This window comes from Loxodonta africana, chromosome 12, assembly GCF_030014295.1.
Source record: "Loxodonta africana isolate mLoxAfr1 chromosome 12, mLoxAfr1.hap2, whole genome shotgun sequence".
NCBI lineage: Eukaryota > Metazoa > Chordata > Mammalia > Proboscidea > Elephantidae > Loxodonta > Loxodonta africana.
In genome coordinates this window covers 47,507,969-47,526,536 of record NC_087353.1, presented here as the reverse complement: position 1 = coordinate 47,526,536, position 18,568 = coordinate 47,507,969, and the positions used below count along the sequence as shown (strand labels likewise).

Sequence of the window (18,568 nt, the reverse complement as noted above, 5' to 3'; positions counted from 1 at the left end):
TCAGTGATAAAAGTAAATTGTAAAGCATTTAAAAATATTATTAATACTTTTTAAAATATTCATGAGATAGTAATAATAATGTTTGCTTCTAGTGGGAAGGGGAAATTATTTGGTAGAAAGATTGGAAGGGAGACATTTCAGTATTTATTCTTTCGTACGCTGTGATTTTGACCTTCTGAATTTATTACCATCTTCCTCAACAAAGTTTTTAAAATTGTTGTATTTAAGAGAACAGTAACATGTTTACCTAAGTTAGATAAATATAGTTACTTTAGCCGTTATTTAATTTCTGTGAAAAAAGTACCTTTAGAAAAACCAGTATATTACAGAGTTGCTTCAGTGAAAAATAAACAACTTTTTTAAAGTATTTCACATTCTGAGTCTACCGAACTGTGTTCTGACCCAAGCTTTTCAGTTTCTTAGTTGCATGACCTTGGTTGGAGAGTCCAAGGTTAATTTATCTCTGGGGTTTTGTTTTGTGCTTTTGGTTTATTTATAGAATGAGGATAAAAAGTATCTGCCTCTGGTGTCTCACTGAATTGTTTCAGTAATCAAATGTGTCATCAAATAACCAAAATAATCAAAAGCACTTTGAAACATTAAAAGATATATAAAATTCTACTGTTGTATCGTAATTGAATGCTGGTACGTATTTTAATAGGAAGAAACTGATGAAACCTTTTTTGTAACCTCTAGATCTTTATGTCTGAAGCTGGGAAAATAAACCAGAAGATTAAAGTTTGGTTTAGTGATTACTTCAATATCAGTGATACAATTGCGATAATTTCTTTCTTCATCGGATTTGGACTGAGATTTGGAGCAAAATGGAACTTTGAGAATGCATATGATAATCATGTTTTTGTGGCTGGAAGATTAATTTACTGTCTTAACATAATATTTTGGTATGTGCGTTTGCTAGATTTTCTAGCTGTAAATCAACAGGCAGGACCTTATGTAATGATGATTGGAAAAATGGTAAGTTGAGAGGTATCCGATAATATTTGTGTGTTTATTGGTATTTTTATTTTCTTAAAATCATAAAAACATATTATTAATATCGTTTTACTTGAACCAGTGAACGTTGGTAATTTCGTGTTTTATTTCCTTCGAACTCTAAAATCTGCCATTCCATAAGACTTTCATTAACTTTTGAAGAAATCTGTTTCATGGGATAAAGTTAAGGAAACTATTTTATTTGTTTTATCTTGAAATGGTTTAATATATAAATACTATTTAATGGATGTATTTAGGATCAGAATGAAAAATACAAACTTACAAGCTCCGATACGTTTACTTCTTCCCTTTTTAAACTGCTACTACCCTAAACCAAAGTACCATTAGCTGGCATCTGTAGTAGTCTAGTAATCTGTTTCCTTACTACCACTCTGAGCCACAACATGCATATCTGAATATACCACTTCCCTTTCTTAAAAAATCTTTTAATGATTTTGCATTGCTCCTGAGAGATCAGTGATTTGAGATATCAGCGTCCTTAATTAGAACTGCAAACTCTGCCTAGTTTGGCTCTTGCATTTTTTGTTGTTGTTGTTGTTTTAATTTAAATCTTTTTGGAAGCAGACTACTGTCACATCTTTCTCCTGTGGAGCAGCTATTGGCTTTTAACCACCAGCCTTTTGATTAGCAGCTGAGCGCTTAACCACTGTACCACCAGGGCTCCTCTTAAATCTTTTAATGATTTTGCATTGCTCCTGAGAGATCAGTGCCCTTAATTAGAACCACAAACTCTACCCAGTTTGGCCCTTGCATTTTGTTGTTTTAATTTTGAGATAACTATAAATTCACATTCAGTTCTAAGAAATAATACAGAGAGATTCCGTGTACCGTTTACCTAGTTTCTTCCTGGTTTCATACTATTCTTGACCTCTGTGCTGTAGTCACACAGGCCTTTTTTTTTTTTTTTTTCTGTAACATACCATACTTCTCCCCACCCCTAGCCAAGTACCATAGCTAAGGTTCCTCATTCTGCCTGGGGATCATCCCCATCTACAGTTACACTCTTAGCTTTTTTGACTAATTAGATGAGGTTTATTTTTTAGAATTCAGCCCCAACGTGATTTTTTTCCGAGAAGCTTTTGGGGTCTCTTCTAGCTTAAAAAAAAAAAAAAATTTTTTTTTCTTCTAGCTAGATTGAGTTTATTGCCATATAACTATGTTTATCTCAGTGTCTAACTATAAACCAAAGACCAAACCCATTTGCCACTGAGTCAGTTCTGACTCAATGACCCTGTAGAACTGCTCCATAGGATTTCCAAGGAGTGTCTGGTAGATTTGAACTGCAGACCTTTCGGTTAGTAGCCGTAGCTCTTAACCATTATGCTACCAGCGGTTTCGTCTAACTGTAGCTTTATCTGTGCCTGTCTGTCTGTCTAGATGTATTATATTTTAGCTTCTGTTTCCTTTTTGTCTTTCCTTTTTTCTTGTTTTAATTTTATTTTGGTGAAAATATACATAGCAAACATACTCCGTCTCAACAATTTCTACATGTACAATTCAGTGACATTCTTCAAGTTGTGCAACCATTCTAGCAGTCCTTTTCCAAATCATTCCACTGCCATGAACATAAACTCAGTGCCCCTAAAGCAAAATCTCCCTCTTTCCCTATCCCTTCCATCCCTGGTAGCCAGCAATAATCTTGGGTTTCTGTATGCAGTGAAAACTGAGAACAGGAACTTCACGAGACTGCCTTGTTTTTCTAGGTGTCACAGGTTTTCTGCCTTTGACAGAGTGCAGTCTTACCACTTTTCTATCGTTCATTTTGGTGGACAATATTTGAGTTTTCCTTTCCTGACAAATTTCCACCTAATACAGGTTCTGGCTTTCACAGGCATTGCTGTATTTGCTCGTTTCATGTAAGGTCGTACAATATTTGTTCTTCTGTGACTGACTTATTTTACTCAGTATGGTGTTTTCAAGGTTGATCCCTGTTGCGGCATGCATCAGGACTTCATTTCTCTTTATGGTTAAGTAGTATTCCATTGTGTGTATGTACCACATTTTATTTATCCCTTCATCTGTTGATAGACATTTCAGTTGTTTCTACTTTTTGACTATTGTGAAAAGTGCTGCAGTGGACATTGGTTTACTGGTTTCTGTTTGCATTCTTGCCTTCACTTCTTCTGGGTGTATACCTAGGATTGAGACTGCTGGTAATTCTGTGTTCAGCTTTTTGAGGAACTGCCACACTGTTTTCCACGCTGGCTGTGCCATTTTACTTTTCCATCAGCAGTGGATGAGGGTTCCATTTTTTCTATAACCTCGCCAATACCCGTTGTTTTCTGTTTTTTGTTTGTTTGATTGTTGCCATTCTAGTAGGAGTAAGGTGGTATCTCATTGTAGTTTCAATTTGCATCTCTCTAATGCTCCCTGCTTTCTGGGTGGTGCAAGTGATTTGCTCTCAGCTAATGAACCTTGTTTTTTTTTTTTTTTTTAATGAACCTAAAGGTTGCCTATTGGAACTCACCCAGGGGCTCCAGGGAAGAAAGACCAGGTGATCTGCTTCTGTAAAGATTACAGTGAAGAAAACTCTATGGGGTAGTTCTATTTTGTAACACATCGCGTTGCCAGGAGTTAGAATTGACTCACCAGCAGTGGGTTTGGTTTAAGGAGCCCTAGTGGCACAGTAGTTAAGTGCTTGGCTGCTAACAGAAAGGTCAGCAGTTTGAACCCACCAGCTGCTCTGTGGGAGAAAGATATGGCAACCTGCTTCTGTCAAGATTATTGTTGGTAGGTGCCTTCGAGTTGGTTTCAACTCGTTGCGACCCTGTGTGCAACAGAATGAGACACTACCCTGTCCTGCGCCATCCTCATGATCATTGTTACGCTTGAGCCCATTGTTGTATCCCCTGTGTCAGTCCATCTCTTTGAGGATCTTCCTCTTTTTCGCTGACCCTCTGCTTTAACAAGCATGATGTCCTGCTCTGGGAACTGGTGCCTTCTGATGACGTGTCCAGAGTACATGAGATGAAGTCTTGCCATACTTGCTTCTAAGGAGCATTCTGGCTGTACTTCTTCCGAGACAGATTTGTTCATTCATTTGGTAGTCCATGGTGTATTCAGCATTCTTCCCCAACACCATAACTCAAAGGAAATCCTATAGGGCAGCTCTTGTCTGCCCTGTAGGGTTGCTATGAGTTGGAATTGACTTGAGGGCAACAGGAATGACGTTGAATGTCTTTTCCTGTGCTTGTTGGCCATTTGAATATCCTCTTTGATGACATCACTGTTCAAGTCTTCTGCCTATTTTTTGATTGGGTTGTTTGTCTTTTTGCTGTTAAGTTGTAGAAGTTTTTATATTTTGGATATTAGATCCTTATTGAATATGGTTTCTGAAAAATTTCTCCCAATTGATAAGTTGTCTCTTCACTTTCGTCGATAAATTCCCTTGATGAACAAAAGTGTGTAATTTTTATAAGATTCACTTTACCAACATATTTATTTTTGTTTTAGTTTTAACAAGATTATATTCACTTTAACAGCTTGGTTTTCTCACAGTCTCGTGCTGGTGGTTGTGATTTTTATAAAGCACGTGAGTTGTGTAGTCACTTTTTTTTTTAAGATCTGGATTTTTTTTTTTTTTTAATTGTGCGTTAGGTAAAAGTTTACAGGGCAAATAAGATTCCCATTCGACAGTTTGTATGTAAAGTGTTTCGTGACCTTGGTTTTATTCCCAACAATGCATTAGCACTCTTCCCATTTCTACCCTGGAATCCCTGTTTCCCTTCATCCTGATTATCTCCCCCTTCCTGCATTCTCATCTTTGCTTTTGGGGAAATATTGTCCCTTTGATCTCGTATAATTGATTTTTCTAATGAGCACATTCCTCTCGGGTGTTATTGCTTATTTTATGGGCTTGTCTATTGTTTCGCTGGAAGGTGGTCTCTGGGAATGGTTTCAATTCCAGGTCAGAAGGGTGTCTCATGACCGTAATCTTGGGCATTCCTCTAGACTCTGTCAGAGCAGTAAGTCTGGTCTTTTTGTGAATTTGATTTTTTGTTCTACATTTTTCTCCTGCTCTGTCCAGCATCCTCTCTTGTGATCCCAGTCAGAGTACTTGGTTGGTAGTGGAAGCCAGGCATCATCTAGTTCTTCTGGTCTCAGGTTGTGTAGTCTGTGGTTCATGTGGTCCGTTAGTCCTTTGGACTAATGTCTTCCTTGAATCTTTGGTTTTCTTCACTCTCCTTTGCTCTAGACAGGAGGAGACCAGTAGTTGTATCTTAGATGGCCAGTCACGACCTTTTAAGACTCCAGCTGCTACTCACCAAAGTAGAATGCAGAGCACTGTCTTCATGAACTATGTTGTACCATTTGACATAGCTATCCCCTGAGTCTATGGTCCGTCATCTTAAAGCCTAGAAACTTCATCCCAGGAGGTGTTTGGTTATGTCTAAGTGGGTACCCTGACTATATGTCCCTTGTATGCTCTATTGTCTATATTAATATATGGGGAGCACATACAGTTTTGTGTGTAGAAATATCCACCACTAAACTTGTATCTGCTGGTGGGTGTACTCCCTTACACCCTCCCACACCCCTTGGCGTATCTGTCCACTTATAAATCCATTCTTAAAGTATTGTTTGTTAATGCTATTGTTGCAGGATTGTCTATGCTATAATAGTTACCGTAGTTGCTCATTATTTTTGCGTTCCTTTCAGTGTACTCTCTTGCCTTGGCCATGTTGTGCTGACTTCTCTCATATTGTATACTGTCTGTCCCTTCACCAATATTAACATGTGTCTTCTATCTATTTGCTAATTTTCCCACAACCCCCTTCCCATCCCTGGTAATCATCAAAGAATGTTTTTTTCTTTTTTCCTGTGAGTAGACCATCTGTTGTAACTTTGTAATAGTGTTCTCATACAGTATTTGTCCTTTCGTGATTGAGTTATTTCACTCAACATTAAAAAAAACCAAACCCGTTGCCGTCGAGTTGATTCTGACTCACAGCGACATTGTAGGACAGAGTAGAACTGCCCCATAGGGTTTCCAAGGAGTGGCTCATAGATTGAAACTGCCGATCTTTTGGTTAGCAGCCGTAGCTCTTAACCATTGGGCCACCAGGGCTCATCTCAGCATAATGTCCCCAATTTATGTTGTGAGATGTTTTGTGGATTCGTCATTATTCTTTATCGTTGTTTAATATTCCATTATGTGCATGTACCATAGTTTGTTAATCCATTCATCTGTTGATGGGTACTTAGTTTTTTCCATCTCTTTGCTGCTAACTGAAAGGTCACCAGTTCAAACTTATCAACTCCTCTGTGGGAGAAAGATGTAGACAGACTGATTCTGTAAAGATTAAGCCTTGGGCACCCTATGGGGCAGTTCTGCTGTGCCCAGTAGGGTTGCTATGAGTTAGAATCGAGACAAAAGTGAGTTTATTTATCAATTGTCTTTTGTTGCAGAGGGGTAACTATGTATTAAACTACACTTTTGTTGGACTACTTATCTTCTCCTAGACTATAAATTCCTTGGATTAGGAAATTCATCTGGTGTTGGTTACCTTTACATCTCTAATATTTATCACAGTTCCTGTCAAGCCATTTTTTAAAAGTAGAAAAAAAATAATAAAATGACTAAAGATTCACTGTACTTTTTTTTTTTCTAACTTTTATTGTGCTTTAAGTGCAAGGTTACAAATCAAGTCAGTCTCTCACACAAAAACTCATATACACCTTGCTAAATACTCCCAACTGCTGTCCCCCTAATGAGACAGCCCGCTCCCTCCCTTCACACTCTTTTTGTGTCCATTCCGCCAGCTTCTAACCCCCTCTATCCTCTCATCTCCCATCCAGACAGGAGATGCCCGCATAGTCTCAAATGTCCCCCTGATCCAAGAAGTTCACTCCTCACCAGTATCCCTCTCCATCCCATTCTCCAGTCTAATCCCTGTCTGAAAAGTTGGCTTTGGGAATGGTTCCTGTCCTGGGCTAACAGAAGATCTGGGGACTGTGACCACCAGGGTCCTTCTAGTCTCAGTCAGGCCGTTAAGTCTGGTCTCTTTCCAAGAATTTGGGGTCTGAATCCCACCGCTCTCTTGCTCCCTCAGGGCTTGTCTGTTGTATTCCTGTTCAGGGCAGTCATCAGTTGTAGCTGGGTACCATCTAGTTCTTCTGGTCTCAGGCTAATATAGTCTCTGGTTTATGTGGCCCTTTCTGTCTCTTAGGCTCGTAATTACCTTGTGTCCTTGGTGTTCTTCATTTTCCCCTGGTCCAGGTTGGTTGAGGACAGTTGTTGCACCTTAGATGGCTGCTTGCTAGCGTTGAAGACCCCAGATGCCTCTCTGCAAAGTGGAATGCAGAATGCTTTCATAATAGATTTTATTATGCCAGTTGACTTAGATGTCCCCTGAAACCATGCTCCCCAAACCCCCCGCCCCTGCTACGCTGGTCTTCAAAGCATTCAGTTTATTCAGGAAACTTCTTTGCTTTTGGTTTAGTCCAGTTGTGCTGACCTCGCCTGCATTATGTGTTGTCTTTCCCTTCATCTGAAGTAGTTCTTATCTACTGTCTAATTAGTAAGTACCCCCTCCCTCCATCTCTCCCTCCCCCGTCTTGTAACCATCAAAGAATATTTTATCTGTTTAAACTATTTCTCGAGTTCTTATAATAGTGATCTTATTACAGTATTTGTCTTGTTGCAACTAATTTCACTCAGCATAATGCCTTTCAGATTCCTCAATGTTATGAAGTGTTTCACAGATTGATCACTGTTCTTTATCAATGTGTAGTATTCCATTGTGTGAATGTACCATGATTTATTTATCCATTCATCTGTTGACGGGCACCTTGGTTGCTTCCATCTTTTTGCTATTGTAAACAGTGCTGCAGTGAACATGGGTGTGCATATATCTGTTCGTGTAAAGGCTCTTATTTTTCTAGGATATATTCCCAGGAGTGGGATTGCTGGATCTTTTGGTAGTTCCATTTCGAGCTTTTTAAGGAAGCACAAAATTGATTTCCAAAGTGGTTGTACCATTTGACATTCCCACCAGCAGTGTATAAGTGTTCCAGTCTCTCCACAACCTCTCCAGCATTTCTTATTTTGTGTTTTTTGGATTAATGCCAGCCTTGTTGGTGAGAGATGGAATATCATTGTAGTTTTGATTTGCATTTCAATAATGGCTAATGATCGTGAGTATTTCCTCATGTATCTCATAGCTAACTGAATGTCTTCTTTAATGAAGTGTCTGTTTATATCCTTTGCCCATTTTTAAATTAGATTATTTGTCTATTTGCAGTTGAGTTTTTGCAGTATCATGTAGATTTTAGAGATCAGTTGCTGATCAGAAATGTCATAGCTAAAAACTTTTTCCCAGTCTGTAGGTAATCTTTTTACTCTTTCGGTGAAGTCTTTGAATGAGCATAGGTGTTCGATTTGTAGGAGCTCCCAGTTATCTAGTTTTTCTTCTTCATTGTTAGAAATGTTTTGTATACTGTTTATGCCATGTATAAAGGGCTCCTGATGTTGTCCCTATTTTTAATTCCATGATCTTTATTGTTTTTGATTTTATAATTAGGTCTTTGATCCATTTTGAGTTAGTTTTTGTGCATAGTGTGAGGTATGGGTCTTGTTTCATTTTTTTGCAGATGGATATCCAGTTATGCCAGCACCATTTGTTAAAAAGACTGTCTTTTCCCCATTTAACTGATTTGGGGCCTTTGTCAAATATCAACTGCTCATATGTGGATGGATTTATGTCAGGATTCTCAATTCTGTTCCATTAGTCTATGTATCTGTTTTTTTACCAGTACCAGGCTGTTTTGACTACTGTGGTGATATAATAGGTTCTAAAATCAGGGGGAGTGAGGCCTCCCACTTTGTTGTTCTTTTTCAGTAATGCTTTACTTATCCGGGGCCTCTTTACTTTCCATATGAAGTTGGTGATTTGTTTGTCCATCTCATTAAAAAATATCATTGGTATTTGGATTGGAATTGCATTGCATCTATAGATGGCTTTTAGAAGAATAGACATTTTTACAATGTTAAGTCTTTCTCTCCATGGGCAAAGTATGCTTTTCCACTTACGTAGGTCTCTTTTGGTTTCTTGCAGAAGTGTTCTGTAGTTTTCTTTCTATAACCATTTTACATCTCTGGCCTAAGATTTATTCCTAAGTATTTTATCTTCTTGGGGGCTACTATAAATGGTATTGATTTTGTGATTTCCTCTTCGATGTTCTTTTTGTTGGTGTAGAGGAATCTGACTGATATTTGTATGTTTATCTTGTATTCTGATACTCTCCTGAACTCTTCTATTAGTTTCAGTAATTTTCTTAGGGTTTTCTGTATATAAAATCATGTCATCTGCAAATAGAGATACTTTGACTTCTTCCTTGCCAACCTGGATGCGCTTTATTTCCTTATCTAACCTAATTGCTCTGGCTAGGACTTCCAGCACAATGTTGAATAAGACTGGTGATAAAGGGCATCCTTGTCTGGTTCCTGATCTCAAGGGGAATGCTTTCAGACTCTCTCCATTTAGGATGATGTTGGCTGTTGGTTTATATAAATGCCCTGTACTATCATGAGGAATTTTCCTTCTATTCCTATTTTGCTGAGAGTTTTTATCATGAATGGGTGTCGAACTTTGTCACATGCCTTTTCTGCATCAGTTGATAAAATCATGTGATTCTTGCCTTTTTTTTTTATTTATATAATGGATTACATTAATTGTTTTTCTAATGTTGAACCATCCGTGCATACCTGGTATAAATTCCACCTGGTCATGGTGAATTATTTTTTTGATATGTTATGTTCAATTCTATTGGCTACAATTTTGTTGAGGATTTTTACATTTAAGTTCATGATTTCGACTCATAGCGACCCTATAGGACAGAGTAGAATTGCCCCATAGAGTTTTCGAGGAGCGCCTGGCGGATTCGAACTGCCGACTCTTTGGTTAGCAGCCGTAGCACTTAACCACTTTGCCACCGGGGTTTCCAAACAAGGGATATATGTCTGTAATTTTCCAAATGAGGGATATAGGTCTGTAGTTTTCTTTTTTTATGGTGTCTTTACCTGCTTTTGGTATCAGGGATATGCTGGCTTTATAGAATGAGTTTGGGAGTATTCCATCCCCTTCTATGCTCTGAAATACCTTTAGTAGTAGTGGTGTTACCTCTTCTCTGAAAGTTTAATAGAACTCTGTAGTGAAGCTGTCTGGGCCACGGCTTTATTTTTTGTTGGGAGTTTTTTGATTACCTTTTCAATCCCTTCTTTTGTTATGGGTCTATGTAGTTGTTTTTCCTCTCTTTGTGTTAGTTTAGGTAGGTAGTGTGTTTCTAGGAATTCATCCATTTCTTCCAGGTTTTCAAATTTGTTAGAGTACAGTTTTTCATAGTAATCTGGTATGATTCTTTCAGTTTCAGTTGGGTGTGTTTGTTGTAATATCACCCATCACATTTCTTATTTGGGTTATTTGCTTTCTTTCCTGTTTTTCTTTTGCAGTTTGGCCAGTGGTTTATCAATTTTGTTAATTTTTTGAAAGAAGCAGCTTTTGGTCTTGTTAATTCTTTCAGTTTTTTTTTTCTGTTTTTTGTTTCTTTTAGTTCTGCTCTAATTTTTATTATTTGCTTTCTTTGGTGCCTGAGGGTTTCTTTTATTGCTCCCTTTCTATTTTTTTCAAGTTGTAGGGATAATTCTTTGATTTTGGCCCTTTCTTCTTTTTGTATGTGTGCATTTATTGATATAAATTGACCTCTGAGCACTGCTTTCGCAGTGTCCCAAAGATTCTGATAGGAGGTGTTTTCATTCTCATTGGATTCTATGAATTTTTTTTTTTTTTAATTTTTATTGTGCTTTAAGTGCAAGGTTACTAATCAAGTCAGTCTCTCACACAAAAACTTATATACACCTTGCTACATACTCCCAGTTGCTCTCCCCCTAATGAGACAGCCCGCTGCTTCCCTTCACTCTCTCTTCCCATGTCCATTCCGCCAGCTTCTAACCCCCTTTACCCTCTTGTCTCCCTTCCAGACAGGAGGTGCCAGCATAGTCTCAAGTGTCCACCTGATCCAAGAAGCTGAATCTGCACCAGCATCCCTCTCCATCCCATTGTACAGTCCAATCCCTGTCTGAAGAGTTGGCTTTGCGAATGGTTCTGTCCTCGGCCAACAGAAGGTCCAGGGACCATGACCACCAGAGGCCTTCTAGTCTCTGACCATTAAGCATGGTCCTTTTACGAGAATTTGGGGTCACCATCCCAGTGCTCTCCTGCTCCCTCAGGGGTTGTCTGTTGTGTTTCCTTTCTGGGCGGTCATCGGTTGTAGCCGGGCACCATCTAGCTCTTCTGGTCTCAGACCGATGTAGTCTCTGGTTTGTGTGGCCCTTTCTGTCTCTTGGGCTCGTAATTATCTTGTGTCCTTGTTGTTCTTCATTCTTCTTTGGTCCAGGTGCGTTGAGACCAATTGATGCATCTTAGATGGCCGCTTGCTAGCATTTAAGACCCCAGACGCCAGTCTCCAAAGTGGGATGCAGAATGCTTTCTTAATAGATTTTATTATGCCATCTGACTGAGATGTTCCCTGAAACCATGCTGCATAAACCCCCGCCCTGCTACACTGGCCTTCACAGCATTCAGTTTATTCAGGAAACTTCTTTGCTTTTGGTTTAGTCCAGTTATGCTGACCTCCCCTGTATTGTGTGTTGTTTTTCCCTTCACGTAAAGTAGTTCTCATCTACTGTCTAATTAGTGAATACCACTCTCTCACCCTCCCTCCATCCCCCATCTTGTAACCATCAAAGAATATTTTTTGTCTGTTTATTTCTCGAGTTCTTATAATAGTGGTCTTATACAATATTTGTCCTTTTGCAACTGACTAAAAAATATGGAATGCTTCACGAATTTGCGTGTCATCCTTGCACAGGGACATGCTAATCTTTTCTGTGTCATTCCAATTTTAGTATATGTGCTGTAGAAGCAAGCACTCTATGAATTTCTTTATTCCATCTTTAATGTCTTCTATAATCCAGTCTTTTTTGAGCTGGGTATTCAGTTCCCAAGTGTTCAATTTCTTTTCCCTGCTTTTGCTGTTATTGATTTCCCTTTTGTGGCCTTATGGTCAGAGAAGATGCTTTGTAGTATTTCAGTGTTTCGGATTCTGTTAAGGCTTGCTTTATGACCTAATATGTGATCTATTCTAGAGAATGTTCCGTGTGCACTAGAAAAGAAAATATACTTGGCTGCTTTGGGGTGGAGTGTTGTGTATAGGTCAGTGAGGTCAGCTTGGTTTATTGTGGCATTTAGATCTTCCATGTCTTTATTGAGCTTCTTTCGCTGAACGTGGTGTGTTCATGTCTCCTACTATTATTGTGGAGCTGTCTATCTCACTTTTCAGTGCTGTAAAAGTTTGTTTTGTATGTCTTGCAGCCCTGTCATTGGGTGCATAAATATTTAATATCATTACATCCTCCTGGTATATTGTCCCTTTAATCATTATATAGTAGTGTCCTTCCTTATCCTTTATGATGGATTTAATTTTACAGTCAATTTTGTGAGAAATTAATATTGCCACTTCTGCTCTTTTTTGATTGTTGTTTGCTTTCATATATTTTTTTTCCATATTTTGAGTTTTAGTTAGTTTGTTTCTCTAAGTTTATGGCGTGTCACTTGTAGGCAGCATATAGATGGATCATGTCTTTTAATCCATTCTGCCACTCTCTGTCTCTGTATTGGTGCATTTAGTCTATTTACATTCTGTGTAATTATGGATAGGTATGAATTTAGTGCTATCATTTTGATGTCTTTTGTTGTGTGTCATTGAGAGTTTCTTTTTCTCACTTAGTTTTTTGGCTGAGTAAATTACCTTTTCATATTGTCTTTCCTCACATTCATTGTTTTTGTTTTTCTTTCTATTGAGTATCTCTTTTTTTCTTGTATTTTATTTTGATGCATAGGATAGTTTGCCTCCTTTGTGGTTACTTTATTATTTACCCTTTTTTTCCTAAATTTAAACCTAACTTTTATTTCTTTGTATCGCCTTGTCTTCCTCTCCATATGAGAGATGTATGACTACATTTCTTAGTCCCTCTTTATTGTTTTAATGTTGTCTTCTTTTACATAATAACATTGCTGTTTCCCTGTTTTGGGCATTTTTTTATCGATATTTTTTGTGATTTTCTTCTCTGAGTTGACATCTGATTGCTCTGCCCAGTGTTCTAGTCTTGGGTTGATATCTGATATTATTGATTTTCTATGCAAAGAACTCCCTTTAGTATTTCTTGTAGTTTTGGTTTGGTTTTTATGAATTCCCTAAACTTCTTTGTATCTGGAAGTGTCCTAATTTCACCTTCATAATTGAGAGACAGTTTTGCTGGGTATATGATTCTTGGCTGGCGATTTTTTTCCTTCAGTGTTTTATATAAGTCATCCCATCACCTTCTTGTCTACTCGGTTTCTGCCGAGTAGTCTGAGCTTGTTTTTATTGACTGTCCTTTGTAGGTGACTTTTCGTTTTTCCCTAGCTGCTCTTAAAATTCTCTCTTTGTATTTGGGTTTGGCAAGTTGGATTATAATACATCTTGGTGACTTTCTTTTAAAATCTACCTTATGTGGAGTTCGATGAGTATTTTGGGTAGATACCTTCTTATCCTTCATGATATTAGGGAAGTTTTCTGCCAACACATCTTCAACAAGTTTCTGTGTGTTTTCTGTTAACCCTCCCTGTTCTGGTACTCCAATCACTCGTAGGTTATTTCGCTTGATAGAGTCCCACATGCTTCTTAAGATTTCTTGATTTTTTTTAATTCTTTTATCTGATTTTTCTTCAAGTATATTGGTGCCAAGTGCTGTATCTTCAAGTTCACAAATTCTATCTTCCACTTGCTCAATTCTGCTCCTCTGACTTTCTATTGAGTTGTCTAATTCTGTAATTTTATTGTTAGTCTTCTGAATTTCTGATTGCTGTGTATGGATTTTTTCCAACTCCTTAAATTTTTCATTATGTTCCTGAATAACCTTTTTAATTTCTTCAGCTGCTTTATTTGTATGTTCCTTGGTTGTTCTATGTATTGCCTCATTTCCTTCCTGATGCCTTGAAGGGTTCTGTATATTCACCTTTTGTATTCTGCTTCTGGTAATTCTAGGAATGCACTTTCGTCTAGAAGATCCCTTGATTCTTTGTTTTGAGAGCGTGTTGAGGTGATCATGGTCTGTTTCTTTATGTGACTTGATATTGACTGTTGCCTGCTAGCCATCTATAAGTTATTGTATTAGTTTACTTTGTTTGCTTACTGTATCCTAGCTTCTTGCTTTGTTTTTTTTTTTTCGATATGGCCAAATGGGTTGCTTGAATGAGCTTGCTAGATTATTTTCACCTTTGGAGCTCTGATGTCCTGACCCCATATGGCTAGAGCTGTTACCAAGTGTATCAGCCTAGGAGTCCATTCACTTTCCTTGCATGAATTCAGCTCAGGTGTCCAGGTAGCTGATCACCAATGTGTGGTACAGGCTCTGTCCTACAGTCTTAGAGGGGCAGGGGTGATTTGTGTAGGTACCGGTATCTGGTTGCAGCAGGGGGTCACGCTCTGAACAAGGCGGGGGGCTGAGAATTGTCCCGCAGGTGTCTCTGAGGAAAGCATGTCCCTGTTCCCTAGAGCATACAGATGGGTGAGTTCTGTAGATGGACCAAGGGCACCCAATGTTTTTGGTTGTAAGGACTGGGAAGTACCAGTTATCCTTGGACCCCTGTCACAGGAGTCTTGGTGACCTGAGTGGAGCCACCAGTCCTTAGGCCCCTGATGTGGGTAGGTGAGGACGCTGTTTAATAGGCAAAGCAATGTCAAACATCAAACACCCCCCTCTTTGCCGCACAGCTGAAACAATTGGAGTCTGCCATCAAAGGCGTATTCTCCTGAAATAGGCCCACACAGGTCCATGCAGAGGGGAAAGGTAGTCAAAGTCCATGGACCGTTTATGGCTGGACAGGAGCCACTTCTGTCCTGTCCTCCCCTGGTTAGTGGACCTGGCAAATTATCTTATCCCTCACTTGGGAATTTATTCCTTCTCCAGGGCCTGCAGGATGGCTCTGGGTGCTCAACAGGGCTTATCTTAGGCCGGGGAAATCAGCGGCCGCTGACACTGGGTTGGGGGTGAGGGGCGTGGTAAAATATACGCAAGTAGTTAGCTTTTGCCAAGGGTGCTGTTCTTCTCTGGTTCCGGAGGTGTGAGTAGGCTGTGTGGCTGGCTGCTTCTCCCTGAGGAAACTGCAGCCAAATGCTAGTACCAGCCCACCGCAGCCGCTCCCGGGATTGCTGCCTGAGGGCTTCCAGTGATTCAGATCCCGTAACTCCTCTCCGCTTCTGATCCGTCTCCTTTTCCCCCTGCCCCTCAGTTCGTTTTCTAACCTTGCCTTTGATGGTCAGGGCTCCTAACTTGTCATAATATACTCGTTTCACTTGTTTTTTCAGGTCTTTGATATAAGAGGGCTTGCTGGAAGCATCTGTCTATTCTGCCATCTTTGCCCTGCCTTCTCAGTGTACTTTGATAAATTGACTCTTCAGATTTTTATATCCTCAGTAGAAGATTATAAATTATGAAAATTATCCTCATTCCCCAAGTAGTGCTTAATGTTTACAGTATTATCCCTGCCATGGAAAAAAATGCAGGCATTATTAGGATATTGCATCTGAACCTCATGAAACCACGTTTTTCTTTTTTACATAACAGTCCAAGTTATTTATTTATTATTTATTGTGCTTTAAGTGAAAGTTTACAAATCATTTCAGTCTCTCATACAAAAATTTATATACACCTTGCTTGATAATCCTGGTTGCTCCCCCCCTAATGAGACAGCACACTTCTCTTCACCCTGTATTCCCATGTCCATTCAGCCAGCTTCTGTCCCCATCTGCCTTCGCATCTCGCCTTTAGACAGGAGCTGCCCACATAGCCTCATTTGTCTACTTCAGCCAAGAAGCTCACTCCTCACCAGTATCATTTTTTGTCTTAGAGTCCAGTCCAATCCCTGCCTGAAGAGTTGGCTTTGGGAATGGTTCCAGTCTTGGGCTAACAGAAGGTCCAGGGACCATGATCTCCGGGGCCCCTCTAGTCTCAATCAGACCATTAAGTCTTGCCTTTTTACAAGAATTTGAGGCCTGCATCCTGCTGTTCTCCTGCTCCATTAGGGATTCTCTATTCTGTTCCCTGTCAGGGTAGTCATTGGTTGTGGCCGGGCACCATCTAGTTCTTCCATTCTCAGTCTGATATAATCTCTGGTTTATATGGCCCTTTCTGAGAAGTTATTTTTTTTTTTAATCTTATAATTTAATTTGAAGAGCTTGTCCTACTAAAAATATTTTAGTGAATTAGGTGAAACATTATAACTATCAATAATTTGTTGATTAAATTGATGAGTATGGGGATATAAAAGTTCATGGAAAGAGATAAGTCTGTGAAGGCTTTTATTAAAGTGATGGAATATGAGCTATTGATAAAAAGCTTAAAATAGACATTGATAAAAAGACAGTCTGACAGGAACGTTCATGATGAAGAGTAGTTAGTTGACAGATTGGATAGGCAGGGTGTAGCCTAGATTACGTAGGGTATTGAAAACTGGGTAGCCTGAACTTTGAAGAAAATTTTTGAAAGAGCCTTTTTGAGAAGGAAATATAGGAGGAATCATTGAAGGCCTTTCCCTACTCCATTAGGGTTTTTTTTTTCCCCCAGAGTGACAAATAGACATTTCTGTGTCTTTCCTTAACATGTTGGAGTGACTCTTCAGTGCATGGATACTGAAAGCAGCTAGTCAGATCATTTATTATGATGGCCTTTAATCAGTAGGTATACCCTGAAAAAGTCCCACATGTGCTTTCTGTTACTCAACCCTAATCTATGCTCATAATCTTTCATTCTGAATGTACCTTGCAAGATAATGCTAACTAGGAGTACTGTCTGTGGTTTCTGTCTTTAAATACCTCTTTCCCTCCTGCCTTTACTGATTACAGAAATAAATACTGATTACAGTTATATCTAGCACATCTAATCTTTTTCTAACATAATATGCCCTTTTCCGTTGGCTTCACTGGCAGTTTTTGTTTTTTTATTTTTAAATCTAGATGTCAGGTTTAATGTGTAATGCTTTATACCCTGAACTTAAAAATCTAGAATATATTGGACCTAATCCGGTCATAAATTTCTTTCAGTTTTCAGTTAAGCTGTTACTTTTGTCAAAGTAGCTTTTTCCTCCTTATTTTAAAATTATTACTCTTTGTGGAAAATTTTGGCGAATACAGACCACCATTCAGAGACATCCACTATTAACAGTCTAGTATATATTCTCTAGACTTACACACGTATACATGTGCTTATCTGTGTCGAGCTTATATCAATAAATATGTAATTGTTTTATCAAAATAGGGTTGTAATACATACGTTGTTTCTCAATTTTTAAAAACACCTTCTCCCTTTAAATGAATATAAAAATCGTATTTCTTCCATTCTGAAACATTTTTCCTTAATCTTGGACAATCAGTGCCATCTAAAATAATTTATCTTTTGAGCAACCTCACTAGTTTACAAGTTTATCAAAATTACCTTGCATAATGAAAACTAAATTTTTAAGTTTTCTAGATATAAAGCTTTATTATTTTATTTGCTTTTTCATAGTACACATTTCCCATCCAGTGGAATGTGTGCGTGCACCCCCACTCCTGTGAGAATCACTGCCTTACTATTTACCACATAAAACATGTAGTCATTATTCACCTATTTTGGATGTTAAGGCGATAAGGCATTCCTGAATGAAATTATTAGGGATAACAAGAAACTCAAAAGTCTACTTATCTGTAAAGTAAGTAGAGTTGCCCTTGAGTCGATTCTGACTCATAGCGACCCTATAGGACAGAGTAGAACTGCCCTGTAGAGTTTCCAAGGAGCACCTGGTAGGCTTGAACTTCCGACCTTTTGGTTAGCAGCTGAGTTCCCAACCACTGCACCACCTGGGTTTCCACTTATCTATAGAACATTAGAAATTTTTTTAAGATGAAAAATTTTCATAGTTTTAAAATTCATAGGTATTTTAACAGTGTTCATTTTTTAACAGGTGGCCAATATGTTCTACATTGTAGTGATTATGGCTCTTGTATTACTTAGTTTTGGTGTTCCCAGAAAGGCAATACTTTATCCTCGAGAACCACCATCTTGGAAGCTTGCTAAAGATATTGTTTTTCATCCATACTGGATGATTTTTGGTGAGGTGTATGCATATGAAATCGATGGTAAGGACTTATGTTTACAAATGCTTATACATTCATCTTGTGGTTATTTTGTGTTTTAAAGTCAGTATAGTAATGCATATTTTCAGAAGTCGTACAATTACCAACCTAATTCCCCCACAGTACACTAGTGTAACCCCACAACAGACAACAAAAATTAATTGAAAAAAAGTTTTTGGAATGTTTTCAGCTATAAGTAATGGAATTCTGACCTATACTCGCTTAAACAGGAGGAGTAGTTTTTAGTTCACTTAGGAAGTTCACAGTCCTGTTCATTTCATCTCATTGGTCTGTAGTACCATGTCTGATGCTCACAGGCTTCCTTTGTGATTATAAGACT

General features: G+C 38.5%; 1 protein-coding gene and 1 non-coding gene across 8 annotated transcripts in view; one reads left to right on the top strand and one right to left on the bottom strand.

The window, feature by feature from the left end:
* TRPM7 (transient receptor potential cation channel subfamily M member 7) overlaps window positions 1–18,568 on the top strand; it is a 162,677-nt gene that overhangs the window by 105,562 nt on the left and 38,547 nt on the right. For 3 of the 7 annotated variants that reach the window (XM_064295200.1, XM_010600063.3, XM_010600064.3), the window contains exons 21-22: window positions 697–975; window positions 18,057–18,231. In XM_064295200.1, coding sequence (XP_064151270.1) covers window positions 697–975; window positions 18,057–18,231 — 454 coding nt within the window. Of the gene's footprint in view, window positions 1–696; window positions 976–18,056; window positions 18,232–18,568 lie in introns of those variants that run through there. The other 4 variants (XR_010323572.1, XM_064295199.1, XM_064295201.1 and 1 more) reach the window with 4 other exon arrangements.
* Window positions 11,839–11,944, bottom strand: LOC111747823 (U6 spliceosomal RNA). The gene has a single exon (XR_002783770.1). It is a non-coding gene; the product is annotated as a U6 spliceosomal RNA (small nuclear RNA).